General features: G+C 32.0%; 2 protein-coding genes across 2 annotated transcripts in view; one reads left to right on the top strand and one right to left on the bottom strand.

Annotated features, from left to right (window-relative positions):
- Positions 1-2,162, top strand: part of LOC123711054 — a 107,029-nt gene extending 104,867 nt beyond the window's left edge. Inside the window, exon 8 of the mRNA XM_045663452.1 lies at positions 1,451-2,162. Coding sequence (XP_045519408.1) covers positions 1,451-1,551 — 101 coding nt within the window. The 3' untranslated portion in view covers positions 1,552-2,162. The remainder of the gene's footprint in view (positions 1-1,450) is intronic.
- Positions 2,163-17,965: 15,803 nt separating this feature from the next.
- Positions 17,966-19,466, bottom strand: LOC123710968 (zinc finger protein 510-like). Its single transcript, XM_045663312.1, has 2 exons — positions 18,720-19,466; positions 17,966-18,573 (listed from the first exon to the last, which is right to left on the bottom strand). The coding sequence occupies exons 1-2, from the start codon at positions 19,403-19,405 to the stop codon at positions 18,105-18,107; spliced, it is 1,155 nt and encodes a 384-aa protein (XP_045519268.1). The 5' UTR covers positions 19,406-19,466; the 3' UTR covers positions 17,966-18,104.
- Positions 19,467-21,654: the final 2,188 nt, after the last annotated feature.

Genomic DNA, 21,654 nt, shown 5'->3' with positions numbered 1-21,654 from the left:
TCAGAAGTTTAATAGCAGTAACATATGCTTCATTAATGTATAAGCAATAGTTTATCAAATATAATTACAGATATTAATTATGATGGATAAGTATGTACTTCAAAAAGAAATTTCTCATTGAGCTCATGCAACTTTGTTTTTAAAACTTATGATAAATATATTATTTGCTAACCCTCCCTTCAAGGTGAACGAGATATGAAAGTTACGTAATCCGAGGAGCGATGTTCATCCCGGCATCCTTCTAAATGAAATTGTCGCTGCTGACCTTACTTTTATTTTATTTCAACTGAACACCTAAAAATTGCAGTAGTAATAAAATAGCTAATCCAGAGAAATTTTAACGGTTTAATCATAAAACGAAGGCTAAATTTAAATGAAATATAGAATCCTAAAAAGTTATTACTATGCAAATTAACACGGTTTAAATATTTTATTCAATATTAAAAATATGTGAGACTTACTTGCTTCTAATTGCGTAGTTTTTGACGTCAAAATGATAACATCAAAAGTTGTATTTAGTGACATTGTTCAAAACTAAAAAATTATTGGGTTAGCATTGCATCACTAAAAAGTTATTATTAAACAAAAACTAAGAAGCGGAAGCTGTGCGCAGACCAGATATATCTTATCCTTACTTTCGATTATGACTTTGAGTTTTCACAATTGTTGCTCTTACGTACATTCATTGCTTCTTAAGTACAGACAAAAAAAGTCAATATCCCATGAGGCCCAATTGAAGTGAACGAATAAAACAACCACAAAAAAGCTTACCAAAATTAGTAAAACAAAAAGTGAATGACGTACATCTAAAGGGTCAATTATTTATCAAATGATAGTCGAGTTCCCGACACTCTGGATACACTTTGCAGTCCTTACGGGAAAACATCCGAGTGCTCAGTAACATCATTTTTCTAAGACCCGCAATCGTCCAGAGATGCCTTCAAATTCAGTCAACGGAAGAAATACTAAACGCCATAAATTATTTGAGACCAGGTTCATTAACCTATTTATTGTTTTTTTTTTATGGACTTTTGTCTTTATCTTATATATATATATATATATATATTAAATTATTTGTTCCGGAAGTTGAATCCAGAATCTTCAGGTTATATGCTATAGGCGTTATGAACAATTTAAAGGCAATCTGTCTGCTTTAAGTAAATAATAAACATTAAAGAATAATCTTAGTCCTTAATTATTATTATTAAAAAGAGTGGTAGAGAGTGCCAGTTATTCTTACTAGTTCTACGCCCTTCATTTGCGAGCTGGAAATAAATGTAAATTTAGAATCAATTTAACATATTTTCTGTTGACATTCATGAGTGTACTTGGTTACCTATATGAGTAAAGTTATTTTGAGTTTCATTTAGAGCATTTACAAACAAATATAATTTGTTCTTTTGTTCTTGTATAAGTTTCATAAAGCTTTAATCAAATAAAATTGTTTCAGGCGAAAATCCAGCGGCCATGCAGTCCTCCTCACCGAGTTACATCCATCTAAGCATATTGCACAGTTTGTACACAACAGTAGTCCTATACGCTATCCGGTGACAATTGTGTTAAGCCACATCCTACCATATTACCCAGTAATAAAGCCCTATTTCCCGAGACAAACTTTGGACCGACGTATTCCTTTTGTAACCAGTGATTTGTAACTCTGAATGCGATGCTAATTTGAAAAGTGGAACAGCTAAAATGAGGATTTTAAAGAGTCGTTTGAAATAAAATTCTTTTCTCAGTTTTCACAGAATAGTGTTAATATAAAGATGTAATGAAAAGACGCTGTAATATAAATTAAAGTAGAGTATAATGGTTCAAATGCTAGGAACACGTGAGACATACATTTAATTTGTAAGGAACATACGAGATTTATATTAAAACTTGCATTTATTTTTACTAGTGCATACTAATTAGGACCACGTTTCTAAATAGGTGGCGCATACGTAAGATAAATTATGGTTACTATATATATATGTTACTTTATTACGTAGTAAGTAGGCTAAGTACATATATATGTTTAGTTGAATTTCAGATTTATTACTACTAATCGAATTCAATAAATTTAAATTTATGCGGCTTTTTGTTGATTTTCTTGAAATGATCTTGAGTTAAGATTCACGTAACGTCCTTCTGTCAAACTAAAGATGTTTTTGACATATAGCATGTCCACTTAGCGCTAAGTGTCAACTTTGACAGCTTATATTAAACCTTCGTTATGTTCAACACGTGTTGAAAAAATTTGAGTGCTCTTTCTAGTTATTTTTATAATGCGAAGCTGACGCTTCACTAGATTATTCATACGAGAATCTTCAGTGTAAATATAAACGCTAATATCCTATTCATGGAATGACAAACCCATAAATATACGACCCTTGTTATAAACAATGTGATTTTATTTTTATCATAATATCTACGCAGAACTTTGTTCTCTCACCCTTTCGCTCTTATTGACTAAGAGCTAATAATATTTTGATGGGAATACAAACAAATATTCAGTAGTTGTATGCAGTCGTATTTTTTTCTGTTTTTGTTTCGGTACTGCGATGTGTGCGTGACACATACCGACTTTTACCGACACCGCACGACCGTTAAATTTCAGACAAATTTAAAACCTAAATTAGTTTGTATATAATTTCTAATATATGTAACTTTACAGAAATTGGTTAAATAAAGTTAAATTAGATAAAGTTTAACAAAAGGCTTTTATTATCATAGCCATGAATACAAATAATACAATTATTTAATTTTCCCCTATTACTACTAAGATTATTACAGATTTCATTAATTGTAATAGAATTATTAGTATCATTGTTATCGTTATTATATATTTTTGTGATTAATGGCTTCACTTTGAATCAACCCCTACTACGGGACAAGATAAAGATGGCGCGTAACCGAAAAATGTGGCGGTATTTTTTTCCAACGCCGATAAAGGTATTTCGAAGTGAAACTTCACTTCAAAATATATTATTTGCATTAAAAAGTTGTGATGGTGTGACTACATTATGATGTTAAGAACATTTTTGGTTCTATCTATTTTTTTATATAACAATAATTTGTTTAAACTAAAAATTATAAGCTTTTGAAATCTAATTAACCATTAAAATTATGTCTATGACAGACTATTAATAAACTAAATGTCATTCTAATGAACGCGCAATTAAAAGGAATTAATATCTGTCCCAATTAGTTTCAAACAACGAAATTCGGATTACGCTCAGTTCTAAATATTAATTAGAATCAAGTTGAGCAATCGTTATTTTGCATATGGCACAGGAATATTAGGTATGCAGACTAGACTAATCCAAACTAGCAGAAAATATTGGTATGGTATTTCTTGTCATTTCAATTACTATAAACATAGGAGCTAGAAAACCTACAGCTCGTAGTAATAATGGTCTCACGTATATTGAACTTGGGTAAAGAAGTCTAGTATCTCTAAAAATGTATAGTAGTCTTATTTCTGGGTAAGTAAGTAACCATGCCTGTATTCGCTTCGTTCCCACTAATTCACTCACTCTCAATCAGAAACACCTTAGCCTACCTCTTATTTTTACGCTCTATCAATCACTAAAACAATCCTATTATCGTTCATTCATTCGTTCAAAGCCACAACTATCGAGTTACAAGAACAAACCACTTTAAGCTCTTGCTAGAACTTTAATTTCTATTTGAAATATTATACTAATCAGCTTTAGGTAAAATTTAAAATAGAACTTTTTGACGTATGCCCTAAACAATTGTTTAAGGCTACTTAAGTTTAATGCCTTTCTGACAATAGTCAAACTCAAAGTCAAAAATCCTTTATTCATATAGGTATCACAATGTAGACTTATGAACGTCAAAAAAAAGGAATATCATTAAATGCTTCTAATTTTTCATTTACTGCCAGTTGTCAAATCAAGGGCGTAGAACGGAAGAGAAGAACTGGCAATAAACTCTCCGCCATGCTTTTTAATCGCCAAGTTTTATTTGTTTTACACAACGTTTGTAAGAAGCTCCAACCATTACACCATGTTCATGGCATCGTAAGTAGTAATAAAATAAATTAAAATCAAAGATTTGTCTCAGATTGTGAAAGATCCTTTATCAGCAGGAGATATGGTGAAATAGGAGCATGTACTTACATTCTCGTGGGAACAACACGCAAATACATACTCGATACATGAAACTGCTCAGCCGCAATAAACTTTTGGGGTCTCTGACATTTTGTATTACACTGTATCACATGTTATCACATGTTTAGACGAGTGACCGTTGTTCAAACTCACCAAAAAACACAAATTTAATTAGAACCGCTCCAATCGGGAATTGAACTTTCCTGAATTATTTGATTAGGCACTGTCAACTTAAGCAATGATATATCCAAAGTTTGTCTATGGAATATTTTCCATATAATGTATTTGATAGTATAAGTTCCCTACGTTTACTATTTCAATCCCTTTTATACTTAGGGAGACCTTACGCAGACGAACAAATACAAATTATAAATATACTAAACGCGTCATTTTACAATAAGTACAAAAGTTCTCAGTGTGCGTCACACCGCAGTTAGCTTGAAAGTAACTTCAAAGCTTTTTCTTTTTAGAAACAATATTTATACATATTAATTGATAAAGGATGAATAATGTTACACAATGGCAATTGAAAAATGGAAGAAAAAGAGTTACTAAAATTAATATATCATTCATAATAAATTAAATTCATTATTACGTGCAAAAAACTACATTTCGAAAAAGACCTTCCGCATAGTGGTCGAGGCCAAATACTTTTTATATAATTTTCTTTTAAATTAACATTTTGAAGTCCATGAATTAATAAGGCAAGTAAAGTTAGGCGTAGAAAGAATATGGTAGGAATCGGAAGAGGCTATATCTACACCATACTGGAGACAAACATAATTGTGTATTAATATTGTATACAGAAAAAAGCTTGCATGCTTCTGTCATCTACGTAAGGTCATTAGAATATAAATAGATCAGTGTGAATAATATTCGTTTTAATGTCAGTATTAATTTAGCCCATTTTATTAATTAGAATAAGCCCTAGATTTTCCAATTATTAGAAGTCATACTAACATTTTCATTCTAATGATTGAAAAACTATTAATATAATGGTGACTTTCAAAACCTTTTAAGAATAGTTAAGGATTCATATTATGTACATATATTTGGTGTCTAATTATGCAATTTGATGTTCATTTGTTATTAAAATATGTTAATTATTCAATTTGATATGGTTTCGATGTTGTAATTATACTCTAATTGGAATCATTTCGATATATTGAAATATTAGAAGTTATCAGCGGATCTACTATCAATTCTATGAAATGATTATTTGAAATATCTAAAGCACATCTAAAAATCTCACTAAAGTAAGATTTTTATACAAATACTCTGTAAATTTCAGCTTTTGTTGCGTTTGTAAATTTCAATGTTTGAATGTTGTCTAATACAATATAAAAAAGTCTAAGACAATTAACTTCAGCGACACGTTGGTCTTTCAAACGTGTAATGAACGACGTACCATCATCATCGCAGTATGTCAGTAGTTTCTCATTATAAAGAAATAAATAATCACTTAATTAACTGAAATTGTTATTGTATCGCGATTTTAATTACATTAAGCTTTTAAGCTGAAAAACAAAGTTCGTTCATTTATATAGAACATGATTAGCACTGGTACATCTTATTTAAAATATACACGTAGAAACCACACAGCCTTAAACAATAACCGTTTAAAATATTTTCATAAATTACAGGAGCTGACATAAAGCAGACCTTTTCTCAGTTCACTCAACGGACAATTAAAAAGGTCTGTTAATCTATGTAGTTCATTAATTATTTGCACACATTGTGTCATATGTACCCTTTTCGAGGGATTAGTTTCGACTCCACTGTTAAGAGTTCGCGAGATCGTTAAGTTGCGAGATCAGATATTGAGAAAGGATTTGCATACAAAAATGTTTGTATCGGTAATGCTATCTGTAGATGAAGCTACAGAATACAGGCGTCACTTATCTTTATAGGTAGTAAGAAACTTAATATTCGATTTATATACCACCAAAATTTTATAAATTAATGAATGTAAATACTTAATATTATTAGTATACTTTGCGGCTAATGTCTATACATATAAGTAATTGTTTTCGTCAGCCGCGTATGTTATGAACAGCAGTGGAACAAATCAGAGCCGACGATAATTTAGAATGAAATGTGATAGCATAAAATTGTTTATAAAACTGTATATAGTATTTTTAAGTTTACTATACTAATAAACTAATTGTTCATTTATTAATGTTTTTTTATTTTGGTATTATAATATACCCTCAATATTTAAATATATTTCAGAATCCATTTGTTTATGTCCCTATATTCCTAACAAGGATAAGACAATTCTTTATCTCAGTTATTGATAATTTTTTTTATAAGCAAATTATTTTTATAAAGCAAAGAACAATGAAATGCCAGAAATTGAATCGAGTACCTCCAGTTGAATCATGTTACCACAAGTACACTTAACCTCGTAGATTCTTAGATTTACTTAGATCGTGCGTTCGAAGTCAAGAAAAACATCGCAAGAAAACCGACATTCCTAGTAATCCACGGAGTCCTGGAATGAGTGGCTTTCCAACGAATAGGAATCGGAGCAGTGACATCGCTCTGTGAAGCTTGCAAAATGCCCAGGAGGCTTCTGTACTTCTGGATCTAAACTGGCTTAATCAACTCGAGGACGTGTATCATATTCGATCACTTGATGGTGGATTGTGGTTAGTATACGATGACTATACCCTCCAGCAGATTTTTTTTTTAATAATCACTCATTCCAAAAGCTATTGTGTATAAGTGGAGACTTCTCGCAAAAATTTGTTGTCTCTGTTAGTATTAAGATTTAGATTATTTGATTTTGTTTTGTAATTATTCTTTGTATAAATGCAGTTTTACACTCTTCTAATTCTCATTACTTCTTTTGATATGGTTACCTGCGATGTCTTTTTTTGTAATAAATTATTGTATAATTAGCGTATATAACTAAATATAAATATGTATTTGGAAATAGATTACAATGAAATCGAAGACAATTCAGGGCTTATAACTGCCTATTTTTGTCTTTTGTCTAAGCTAACATACATAACGTAAATTATTCTCTAAATCTGTAACTCAAATTTCAAGTGAGTCGTAGAGCTTATGTGGACTTGGGACGAAAGGTTCACGAAAAACGCAACGCGCCACAATCTCATACATAAAATTGCTTTGATAGTGGCCATGTGTGTAGCACCCTTGAGATAATGAAGAGCATAAATTACCTATCCTTACCTAAAAGCAGACAGCGTAAAATTACTCCTTATAACATTTTCTTTTGTAATAAGCGAATTTGGTTTAATAATATGAGTTTATGATTAATAAATTTAATAAAATCAGATCAGTATTTCAAATCCTTCTATTTGATGACTGTAGTAAATAAATATAATATTTTTATAAAATGTAAAACTATTTTTAGGATATTTCATAAACAATACATTTTTTCCGAGTAGTGTGTGTGCATATTTGGAGAAAAGAAACCCGTGGTGCAACTCTTGGTCTTGGCATCTAGATCGCTGTGTCTATTTCGTGATCATGGTTTTTGTTTAAATAGTACTTTATGACCCTTATATGCGTGACAGATTTAGATTTTTTGGGTCGAAGACATACCATACCTAACGCACGCTGCAGCCACTAGTCCAACATTGCCCATTTGAGTATTTTGTGGTCCAATGTAGGTCTACAAGCGACAGATATGATTCAATCGAATTCTGTTTGAACTAACATTATTCTTTTGGTGTATTTAACACGAAATACGATATTCTGATAAATGAAAATCGAAAAACAAATGAAAACCAAAATAAAGTAGAACGTTATATCTCTAGTACAAGTTCGAATCCAGTATTTAGGGGTCGTCTTAGAAGCTTATATGCCAAGAACGCGATACTTAGCAGCTTATAACAAAAATGGGAATTTCTACGTTCTATCTTGTAATTGGTCACACAATTTGTTGAGGCAACGACAACATTTAGAAGCTCACCGTGATAGCAACACCGAAGGCAAAAGATCTAGTGGACGTTTGCCCACGAGATGGGATGATCAGTTCAAAGACTCGTCATCCTTAAAACTATACACAGTTGTAAAAGAAGCGCAAGAACGAAATTGGTGACGAAACCTTATCCGCGCCAGATTTTACTGTACAACTGACCACCACGATACTCAGACATATGATACCGACCCAGAAAGAAAGATGCTCTATCTATATTATAGACATTCAACCTATTCACATGCAACATTAATATATCATTTGCCAAAAAAACTGAACATATTTTCATATATTTCCTCAATAAATATCCGTCACCTGGAGGTAAGACAAGTAACGATGACACCGATGAAGATTAATGTTACACACAACATATCTCTCGACAAACAAAACAGGATTTTAACGCGTAATTACATGAGCAATTGGATATTTTACGTCTTATACCATATTACATACACATTTGACAATAACAGCATAAATATATACATACAGAACATACATTTCGTAATAATCAAATTATATAGCAAGGGGTCAAGTATCCTCATTGAAATGTCTAAATTATTTTATGATATAATAATCGGAAAACGGAAGCCTTACAACCTCGGGCCTGACCTTTGTTATTGTTCCTTTGATCCTGGGTATAAGGTTCTACTGTGTATAATATACAACAACCTTGTTTAATGGCATATACAAAGAAATATACTAATATTTAGAAATTCCGTGATTCAATTACTCAAACATCTATCGGTGGCCTATCTCTATTGAGACTAGCCTATACACTCTGTAATCTATGAAGTTTATTCTCCTTTGCTTTGAGAGGCTTTGATATATTTGAAGATTTTTTTTGACGTTCGTGATTATCGAACATAATTTAAGTTATATCATATTTTAAATACAAAATTCTCTTTAAAAAAATCCGAGACATTGTGATCTGCTGTCAAACTAAGTTGATATGTCGGGGCCTGTAATTCTATATCAAGATTAAAATCTATACCAACACAAAATGATTCTAAAAATATATACTCGGAATTTCATATCCGCTTGCGGATTTAATTACTGCACGAGGTTACACAGGAAATTAATACGTTGTAAGCGAAAACATTTTTAAAGTCCCGAACCGTAGACGCTTAAGGGTGATGTTAGAATGAGTGATTATTTGCAGACATGGCTTTGCGTGCAATAAATATGGGTAAAAGACAAAATGAAGGCTCAATTTTCCATATTGGTTTAAGTGCAAAGATAGAACGGTAAAACAACACAAATAATGAAGGCTTTTATTGAAAAGTAAATGAATAACGTGCATAAAACATTTATTTTTATATGTGTGTTTTTGTATAAGGAAACGAAGTGTAAATAAATAAACATTAGGACGTGACAAAATGGCAGACGACCTGATTATAATTTCCACAATGATTGACTTATTGGGCATCTTTTTAGTGTATATTCTATTATTTGACATAGTTAATTCAAACTTTTTTTACAGACAAACGAGGTTTCGGGACGTCATCGCAGCCCGTGGATACCTTTTAGAGGGTTTATTTCCAACCTTTAGGGAGGAGTATCCTAATTTGTAAGCAATTGGATAAGCATCCCCCAGTTATGTGCATATCGATGACCTTAATTTCCTATAACACCTAGATGGGAAAGAGGGCGTCCAGAGTAAGTCTCCATCGCGTTCGGTATTAAGCCTCGTATTTCACCTCGCTCCAAGTCTTTCCATTTCTCTATCTCATCTGAAACTGTACGATGCCAGGTTTGCTTGGGACGGCCACGCTACCGCTTTCCTTGCAGGTTCCAATCAAGGGCCTACTTGGGGTTATAATTGGAATCTCTTCGGAGTGTATGGCCTATCCAGTTCTACTTGCATTGCTTGACCTGCTGGCTAATCGGGTTTTTTTTTAATAGATAAACCCTCTACTCCCCTGCCATATTGTCCAGGGACTTTTTATAGCACATTTTTTCAAAAAATAAAAACAACATACATTTAATTAATTCTACTAGTTCGCGAATGGCAGGCGTCGCGAAATACGCCCCGGCTGCATCGGTAATATTTTTATTTACAATATTCATGGGCGAGCCGGGGCGCAATTCCTCGCGAGACCCGCTCTTTCGGTTTTGTTTGCCTCCTTTAAATATTTAATAATTTTTTCGCAGAACCGTTCCAAGCACGGTCTGTGCTTTATTAACATGTCCTGTAGGCCGCCACGGTCTACAGTCATCTGCATTTGTTGCTCCAGGTCGTGCCTGGACGATGCGAATATAGGGCAGTGTAAAAGCACATGTTCCACTGTTTGGCTAATCGGGGTTACTCGGCAGCGCTCCCAAAGTTGTTCATTAGAGATTTGCTTGGCCCAGCCCAGAAGACGGCGAAGACAGTGGTTGATGAATACATATACATATTTCTCGAAAATCTCAAAATATTATTTGTCTAATTTGACATGTAAATTCCATTAAACTGTTAACACAATGGATCTAAAATCCACCCATTGTTGCAACAAAGGAAAGTGACAATCGTTTCATACTTTTTGAGTTTATAACCCCGCAGTTTAAATCTCACAACAAATAGTTGTCTAGAACACAACAAAGAATCTACTACTAGGTATAATAGAAAGTTAATCCTAAGCCGACGATGTAATTTGTTCACTTAGTCCATATATTTAGCTTTTCCAAAGCAAAGAAAACAATATTTTGGTTTCTTTTCTACAATGTCTGGTAAAACTCTGGTATAAAGAAAAATGACTTTTAATTCCCAATAATTGCTAAATATTGACGCCATTTTACTAACCCACCGGCATTTTAATAGTTTCTTCCACTATTCGTCACAAGAACATTCGTATTATATAAGAATAACATTAAAATTTACTGTGATAATGCGTCACATCAAATAAAATATCTAAGACTCAGTAAAACTCTCTAATATGTCCATATGATGTATAATATCCCGTCCCTAGTTGTCACTAGTCCATTCAAATGCATGACCCCAGGGTTAATAATCGCTCGTTTAACTAACTGCTTTAATCAGTGAATCAAACATATAATATATGCTATTGCATGACATAATCTCAAATAAAAATAATTGCATCTCCGTTATAGAAACAATTGTCCACGTTCCTGCCAACTAGACTTGTAATGGTGCTTTGTTTCATGTTCCTCACATCAACATCAACTATGAAAAGAACTCAGTTTTATATCGCGCAGCCCGGACACACAACGACCACAGCCTTGACTTGTTTAAGCTATCGCGGAATATGTTTCAAATGAGTATCGCTAGCTATCGATATTCTTATATCGATAACGCAAAATCACCTGCATCATGAGCATACCTCACATACACACCTTCACGTACGGTATGTACGCCACTTTTACACTATCATACAACACATAGCAATAAAGTATTACTTAGCTAAATGTATTGAATAATTTCTATTGTTTTTCCCCTTTTGCAAATGTTTGAAACTTTTTTGTAAATATTATATAGGTATTCCATCTTTGGCTATAGTTTTAGTGTAGTTGTTTGTTTTTATATATAATTATTGTTAGCTGTATGATTACGAAATATATAAAAATTTATTATGTGTTATGGATTCCACCTTAAATAACTGGTAGCAAGCCATAAATGTTCATATTAAACTTAGCGCATTAAAGTTCAATTCACTTATCTAAGCATAGTTTAAAAGCATAGTTTGTGCAGCACTTGTATTAGTGTACTTCGAAGCAATATCTATTGAAGCTCGCAACTCGATCGTTGGAGATTAAACTATAAATAACTTGATAATTTGTTATAGTCAGGATTACTGCCTGTTTATAGAAAATTTAGCCAAGCTTTTAGCTAGAGGAGTTAATATAGAGATACTGAACCATGAAAAAACTTAGTTCATGAAGAAAACTTCAAAAAATGCCTATTCATATTAAATTGGTAGATAAGATATTTTGATGGAATCATTAATTTTTTTCTTGATTGTATCTCTAGTAATCTGTTTCCGACGACGCCCTGACAGCCACTTATATTCGTCAAAATTATAACACATTAAGCAATAAATCATAATAAACTTATGCGTGACAACTGCTGCAAAAAGATGATGAAAGGTGTGAGAAATAGTCTTGTAACCGAAAGACGTCGGAAAGACCGTCGCACAGTTTAGCATAAGTCACTTAGAATAGTCCGGCAACGCACTCGCGAGCCCTCTGGCATTGAGAGTGTCCATGGGCGGCGGTATCACCATCAGGTGAGCCTCCTGCTTTGTAGTATGTAGACATGTAAGAGAGCAAACTGCTACTGAATTTAGTTCAAAGAACTTGGTTTTCTTGTGACCTACGGCAACCAACATAATTGGTTGTATCTTACTTTGTAGTTATTTAACAAAAATAAATACCGATTGCACAAGAGATTTTTTACAGATCCAATATAATTTATTATTTAATTCGATCATGCTGTATTAATTTTATAAAATAATGCCCCAATTCGTTGTATACTCAGAAGCTTGTTCATTGTTAAATCTTTAGCGCTTTCCGGCTACCTGCAACATCTTATGAGTCTTCCTACGAATACCCTGAACTAACTTTCGACCCGACTCGATGATTTTAATTAGTTGAGCTTGGCATTAATTTTACATTCTTTAAATACTTGTAAATGCGACAGTACGTCCATACTGACTTTATTAGATAAAAAGTTGCCCTATTTATATCCAGAACAACTACAGATAAAAAACATTTACAGACGTTTGCATAACGAATGCCCCTAACGATGTAATCTTAAACCGATAAAAATACTGGGTCAGAAGAATAATCAAATCAGATACTAAACAATGACAATATTTAACCCTCGACCTTTGCAATTCGCTCAAGGGTAAGAGCAAAATTGTCCCAGAAAAGAGAAACTTAAATGATTTTTCTCAACTTGAACGAGTGCTTGGATGTGGCGTAATTTAAAAACGAATGCGGGTAAGCGTTTAATTCATTTTAATGTAACAGGGGGCAAACGGGTAGGACACATTGCATTGCATTACCAGCCTATTTAGAATTGGTAGGTTCTTAAAGGATGTTGAAAGAATAAGTTGTTTTATGGGCTGGACTCGCAATTATTTAGTATACGATGATCTTTTAAGTCCCTTTACTCCTAAATACTCATTCTGTATATATAATATAATAAAACAGGTAAAAAATCGTCTTTCAACACTTTGTTACTAACGCATTCTGAGTTTTTTGGAGATGACGCAGAGATTCAGAAAGTTTAGAAAAACTCATCATGATTGGCAGAGTGGCCAATCTCCTACACGCTGGACCAAGTAAAGGCCCTTCCTTACAGGTCTAGCCACATGGGAGAGTCGAGGAAATTGTGCAGCGCCACGACCTGTAGAGTGCGGCTGAAGAAGAATGTATAATATGTATTGATAAGTTTTTTGTAAATAAGATTCATATGAAAAATGATTTTAATTTTAAGCAAAACATAAACTTAATAAAAGTGTACCTTACATTATGGTTTTCAAATACCACATTTAATTAAAATTTCATTTTCGTTCGTCGTCGTTCTTAACTGCTGTTAAGCACTTAAAACGAAAAATAATTCAAATATCAAAATCACGTTTATGATTCTAGTAACAAAATATATAGTTTAAATATTTTAATGACACGCATAATCTAAATCTAGCCTATGCTTTGGGCCACGCAAGAATGATAGCAGCGTTCCCTCAGGGTCACATTTCTTACCTGGACAAATCCCACGCTCCAAAATGTAACGCTAAGGGTTAACCTTCCTTTGAAGAGTGAATAGACGCAATTCTCTTCTTAACACTCATAAATATGACCAGTAAGTGCTGACTTTAAATGATTGACTTGTTTATTTGTATGAGCACTAAATAGCTAATTTTATTCGCGCTTTTTAATTGAGTTCTTTTCATGGGTAAGCTATATAAAGCGAGGCCACATTATTCTTAAGATTACTTATAAGTGAAACGGATGCAGATGGATTCTTACCTTGAGAAACGTACCAGTCAACAAAACGGGTTATTTGTAGAATGCTTACAGCGATGTGGAAAGTTATACTGAAATAATGTAACTATCTATAAGTAACTAGTCATAATAACTCTAATAACAAATAGATGTTTGTCTTTTTCAAAAACACACATGGACAGAAATAAAAGAAAACGTATTTTCAATTCTGTATATTTTATTCTTCTTCCAATAATAAATAGTAGAATCAAAGACTATTAGACTACGAAGGTAAACGTTTTAAAGAAATTAAATTTTAGGGCTTATATTGAGAGTAGTCCAATGATCATTCAGTGCTGATAAATTGAAAATTTACAAGACAAATTAGCTATGAAGAAATAGTTCTGGTTGGTATCTAAATTCTGACTTCCTTACGGAAAAACTTCACTTAATCAAATTAACATTAACGTTAAAAACGTTTATTAGTAATTATTACAATAAAATATACAGTATTTACAAATTTTCTTAACCTACATAGAAATATTAAAAGTATTAAAAAATATATAAGAAGAAAATTAAAACTAAATTTAAAAAGTTTGGCAGTGTACCTTTAACGCTGGCAGCATTTTCTTGCTGTATTGCGATACTTATGCGTTGCGCGAGGAAAGCAACAGCTCTGTTATTTATTGTTTTTGATATTCTAAGAAAGAATATTAGAAAAAAAGAAAAGAAACATATTGTCTATTGTATACACGAGAACTGGTAATGTCTCTGCTGTAATCTCAGACGTCGAGATATATTAATAATGTACAACACAATAACAACGAATTTATTCATTAAAGTACTATAAGCCTTAATCAGTTAAATATGTTTTGGGAGATTTATTTGCAATACAAGTATTGGTTTACAGTACATTCAACGATTTGAATGGAAGGATAATGATTTATTTTCAGTACATCGTTAACTATAATCTAGTACATTTGTGTAATAAAGATAGAAAAGCGAATAAAAATATTTTATATCCCGTTTTCCAATATCAATATAAAATAACGATGGCTTATAATAAATCTGAAGCGGTTTTCACTGACCGCTGTTGAGTGCGTGTATCCTGAATAGCAGAAAATTATATATAAAAAAATATGAAGAGATTGTAAAGATGAGCAGCTTTCAAAACATGGTAACACTAAGTTAAATTAATTACAATCCCGCTTCTTTAAGTACCTAGAGAGAAAAATGTGTTTACCTATTCCAAATTAATATAACAATCGTTTTTGTGAAAAAAATATGTTTGTACTTTAATATAATATATATGAGATCAACACTGCTATGCAAAAGGAATACCCAACTTTTACCAGAAAACGTAAAATCATAATATACAAAAAACTATTAACATGGGACTACAACGCACTCTTGATTAGACCCCTGTGACGTTTTATAATGGGAATTAATTTTTAAAAATACTCCAAACCGATTCGGCATCAGTGACTAATATCTATTGAGGCTGGCTATTAACGTAGAAAATATTTTCGAGCACAGATGTGTGCAAAATGCACTCTTCATTCCATACCGTCTTAGCATAGTTCTAAGAGAGCTGTGCCGGACAGAATATTTCCGACACAACCGAAATATTAATAACAAGATTATCTCATAGTGGATGAGCCACTGTATTATTTATTACAAGAAATAATAATAAACAAGTGAAGATCATAAGCAAGACATTTTTTTAAATAAAGAATATTGTCAATGTGTATTAAAATTGGGTCTACGAAATAAATTAGAAAATTGTCCTTAACAATAAACGTTCAAAGACACATTAAGGTTGTTTAGGCAATGTAATTTACGTTTTAATTAAAATTGTGTTTACTTAGGCAATTTAAGGTTGGCTAAATGAAATTATCTGTAAACAGTTTAATCACATTATTATACAATTACTGCATAATATATTTCACCGACTGCGCGACGCAAATGTAATAACATTATTGAGAAAATATAAATGTTATATTGTTATTGAAGCACAGTCTGATACTACTGAATGTATTTAGTTATTCCTGAAGAACATATATAAAACAATCAATTACAATTTACAATTGTAAACAACGTTACAATCCTTTTTACATCTGGGCCTTAGATTTATGTATACGTTACATGATTATTTATCAATCTAATAGGCAAGTGGGTGTGCCGTCAGCCACAGGAGGCTGATAACATATTATATCGTCACGCCGTCGACTTTTTGAAACTAAGGCAAGCCGGTTTCCTCACGATGTTTAACTTCACCGTTTGAGCAAATGTTTAAGCGCACATACACATAAAGTCCATTGGTGCACAGCCGGGGATCGCAACTACGACCTCAGGGATGAGCGTCTCACGCTGAAGACATTAGGCCAACATTGCTATGGAAGGACACGCATATGTATTTAATTTAGACACTTAGGACTCTAAATTAATAATCCATTTAAAAATATCCAGGTTATATAAATAAAGTATTCAACCAACTATTTCCTGCAAGTGGAGCACATAGCCCATAGAGTATCGTTTTCAAGTAATAACAATCTCAAACATACTTAAAAAGTTTAAATTGAAAATTGATTTTATTTATTTATAAACTTTAACAAGGTGAGGTTTTAACGCACTGTACTGTAGTGTCCAATAATTTGAAAGTTTTTTAATATTTTTTTTGTATTTCGTCGTCGTATTTATTTTATTTGCCAAAACTATTACAAAAGGTTTTAAATACTTCCCAGAAGACAAAAATTACTTCATGTTAAAAAAAAGAATAATATTATTTATACGTTATACGTAAGATATTACCTGTATAACAGGATAAGCTAGCGTTTTTGTGGAAAAACGTGAATATGAAAATCAAACAAAATTATAAAAGGCTTACCCTTTATGGGGATATCAGAAAATCGTGACTTTTGATGGCTTCCTGGGTTTTTAGTCATATTTATAGATTTAGCAAAATTTTCGCGAAAACGCCTTACTTGTCTAACAAAGCCATCAATTTCTTTTTAGAGCTTCGATTATCTCCGTTTATTTTTATTCATAAAAAAATAAATAAAAGTATGAAAAGTTTTGTTGTCAGGAGACCCCGGGATGCGGCTGACTATTACAGCGTTCATATTAGGGACCATTGTCTACCAACCCCATAGAATTATAACTACACAAGGAATCGAACCTAAGTTCACCGAACTATCCCTTACGGTAACGGTTTTTGGTTCACGTAACTGAAACCAATATCATTCTCTATCAGTGCAATTGAATGAATATACTACAAATAATTAGTACAAAAATTAATATATCAGACAGTGCGAGCATGCCTCTTTATAGAAACGACATGGCAAAGTTTAATTGCGTTTCATACGTCTAACAAATCTCACTCGATCAAAACTACGCAACTGCTCATTAAGAAACTTAATAAAAAATGAAAACAAGCTAATTGAAACAAACCAGCTCCTCTTATCTCAAGGCTCGATTCCCAGCGAAATAGGAAAATAAGTGTATAGTATACTACTTACTTTATTTCCCATATTCCACATATGGGAAATAAAGTAAGGTAAGCATTGTAAGGAAACTGACATGTTGACTCAAAAATAAACGTGAATAAGGCATCAACACTAACTCACTAACTTGTGTTTAAATGAACAAATGTAAATGTTATCTGAAGCTCAATTTATTAAACTTAAATATACCAGATTATAGAACAGGTAATACTGAGCTGTTTCATACTTCATATCTTGATACAAACTAATAAATACTTAAACATATTTTAAATCAATATAATAGGGAATTAGCAAGCCTCGACTTATTCCAAATAATCTCCTAAAACTTCTTTTTGAGATTACTTAAATTATTAGTAACTGGTCTTGATTAGTGAATAATGTTCTTCATATATATATATTGTAATCCATGATGGCTATATTTATATTTTTTTTAAAGCTGTGGGTTATCAATAAACTATAAAACAAATAAATAAACACTTCATTTATATAATGATATAAACTAGTTTTTTTCTGTTGAGGCAGACTGAATGATGTAAATTTTTTGTAGTTAAACAATAAATACTCAAAATACATAGTCGTCCTATTAAATTAATAACAATATCAAAAACTCTAAATTGCATCTCCTGCCTTTACCCTAGAAAGTTTCTTCTGGTCTTTTCGGGGTATACCATGTTTTTCCAGCAAATGCCGCCTCACTGTACCGTTTTTAGCATATAAGACACCACACTCATAACACATATACATGTATCTATTGTGAACAGTGTTGTAATGTCCCACCATATGATCTGGGGTAAAAAACATTTTTGGACACTCTTTGCATTGAACTGTTTTTTCTGAATGTATAAATAAATGTTTTCTATATATCTCCTTACGCCGAAAAGTTAATCCACATTTTTCACAGGCAAATGGCCGTTCGCCTGTGTGAATCCGTTCATGTTCTTTCATTTCAAACCGTCTCGAGGCTTTAAATGGACATTGTTGACATTGTATGTACTTTCCAGTACCATGAATTACTACCATGTGACCATTTAAACCAGCAAATGTTGCAAAACTCATTCCACAATGTTCACAGATTAACCTAAAACAAAAATGATTAATTGTAAGCTAAAAGACAATTTTATATACCAATATCTTTTATATTAAAACTACTCTATATGAAATACCTAATATAACAGTACTACTGCCAAAAAGAATGTCTTAATGTGACACAAAATATATACAAACCTGTGTTTTTTATTATGTGTGCGCATATGTTTCCAAAAACTAGATGGATTTGCTAGTCTTTTAAGACAAATGGGACATGTTCTCTGTTTATCTATATTACTTATGTTCCTTCTTTTATGTGTAGATTGAGGATATTCATTTAGCAGTTTTGCTGGTTCCTCATAATTACTTAAATCAAACCTATCATCCGATTCTAAGGGAATTGAATTTTCTAAAATATCTAATATTACATCTACATTTTTTGACTGGGGTTTTTTTTTAGTCTTACACATGGTAAAGTTTAGTTCATTTATATCACCATCATGGCAATTTTCATTCATATCCTGGTTGGATATGTATGTACATTCATTCATTTTGGGTTTCAATAATTTTTCTTTGTCATCATTTTCTAGTTTTAAGTCATAGTTGAGTTTTATTTGAGCCAATTTATTCTTGACCTCGTCAAGCTTTTTACCACTAGCTTCACACATAAACTTAAAGTAAATACACTGTTTTAACAATATGAGGCACATTTTACACATCGAGCTCGGTAAAGGATTGTCTGGTTTGTTTAGTTTAATTGAAGCGAAGTGTAATACCGCTTGCCCATAATAATTAACTTTGTTATTATCAAACAAACATATCATGTTTGCAGTTGAGTTAGGTTTTAAACACAACCGGCAAAGACTATTTAATTTTGAATCCATTGGACTTATTTAATTTGTATTCATTAGAAAAACAATAACACACATTAATCTTAAAATTCGTCGAAATTACAATATTTTCTATTTAGTATTTACGTTATAGAATGACAATGACAATGGACAGATCGCTAGACAACTACAAATTACAAAACGTTCCAATCCTCACTAACTGACTGTTTTTCATGATAGTTTAATTAACAAATAACATACGTTACATAATAAAATTATAAAGTTATATCTTTATGAATTTATTTATAAGTGCTCAAAACACAATATAATTGACACAAAGACAAGAAACTTTAAACACTAATATAATTGATATGGACCAATTGAATTATAACCATAAATTATAAATTAGCTAGCAAAAAACACTAGTTCTATAATAACTCTATTTTTACATTAATTATCGAACTTGCTTCGGCAGATGAATCTATGATGATACATTTAATCTAAAAAGTATTTTAATAATATTTCATGTAATGTTTTATTATATATATAATTATTTAACCCTTATTCAAATATATTGTATTTTAAGAGAAAAATTAATAAATGACATGGTTTTTGGGTAAATGGGGTCTGTAAATTCAAAAAAAATATCCTTTTTGAAACAATAAATATCATATTTTATTTTAAACCAGCTGCCGACCGAATCCCTTGTGACCTCTACAGTAATAATTCCGTGTATTAAAATATAGCATAATGAATAATACACCTAAGCCCTTAGAAATGTGTATATTATGCTATATTATGTTCAGGAATTGTATTATTCTTATCTGCTGTTTTGTTTCTTTAAATAAACATAGGTATTTTTAAATGTTATAATTCAAATGATAAGCCGTTTAAAAACATTCGAATAACAGTATTTATTTAGTAATGATGACGCCATCATCTTCATCTTGATGGATACGATTATGTCCATCAATCCAGGGAGTTTGTCAAGGCAAGTTTAAGCTGTAGGGAAAATATGATTATTTATATTATATGAATTACTTAATGTCTATTTTTTACAATAAAATGGAATTTATTTTAATTTTAAAGTTACGAGTTGTTTCGTTATTTTTTTGTAAAGCGTTTTATAGCAAGAATTCACTTCAATATAGTTATCTATTTTTATTTGCGCCCTCGAAGCAGGATCCTCCTTCACCACGACAATGCTTCAGCGCACTCCGCAAAACGGACTGTTGAATATTTGACTATGGCAGGTGTCGAAATAATGATATTAGCCATACAATCCTGACCTGGCGCCCTGTGACTTTCATTTATACCCAAGAACTAAAGACAAAATTCGATTCTTTACGAGCCGCTTTATGCGGTGAAAGCGTACGAAATTGCCATAGACGATGGAGCCTAAGGAAGAATGGGCCCACTGCTTTTCTCAGTGGTTCCATCGAATGCGACGATAGGAACAGACATTACTTCGAAAAACAATAAAAGTATTAGTAACTTTCTACATTAAGCCGTTTTTCATGTTCTAACCTATATGAATAAAAGATTTTGAATTTTTAATTAAAATAGTGAATTTTTTTTTGTTCTAAATTATTATTTGGATGCTTCGATACAGAAAAGTTTAAGGAAAGTATTTTTATATATGTATTATTTAGTAGAGTAGTTCAGAATCACATATGACCTGACAGGTTGACAGTTGACAACCAGTGTTTAGGTTGTAAACACCAGGTCATAAAATCCCAAAAAAAATCATTCTGTCATAGTTTGAAACGGTCCGATTCAGGTTCCGTCACGAGGTTTTGGTACGAATTTTCATACAAATTGAATAAACCAAATCAGATAACCGGGTAGGTCGCGTGGACACCAAAACTGGATGGTTTATTAGACGTGGTACTGTTAATAAGCGACACAGTTCAGTTGTAGGTTGTCATTAGGCTTACAAAAGGTGCTCACGACAGGCCCCCTGGCTGTAAATAACTTTAGTCACAGGTAACTAATATTTGATAATCAGAAGTTTGTTTTCGTAATCCAATACGTTAGTACAATAGTTTAAGTGTAAACTAATATATTTTTGACATACTCGAATCCGAAAATTGACGATGCTTAGATCAACCTCTGTCTACAGTGTCCTATAAAGAGTTCTTAAAACTTATGGCCCATTGGAGAGGTTACTTAGCAAAGAGTTCAAACAGTATTCAACAATCTGTAGCAATAAAATTAAAAATGAACATCCAATAAAGTTTCTATTCAATACGATCCCTCTCGGGATATTTGAGCGGAAAATAATTGAAGCAAAGAAATTCCAC

The sequence above is a fragment of the Pieris brassicae genome, chromosome 6 (assembly GCF_905147105.1).
Source record: "Pieris brassicae chromosome 6, ilPieBrab1.1, whole genome shotgun sequence".
In the NCBI taxonomy this organism is placed as follows: domain Eukaryota; kingdom Metazoa; phylum Arthropoda; class Insecta; order Lepidoptera; family Pieridae; genus Pieris; species Pieris brassicae.
The sequence above is the reverse complement of the archived record's forward strand: the minus strand, read 5'-3'. Positions and strand labels throughout refer to the sequence as shown.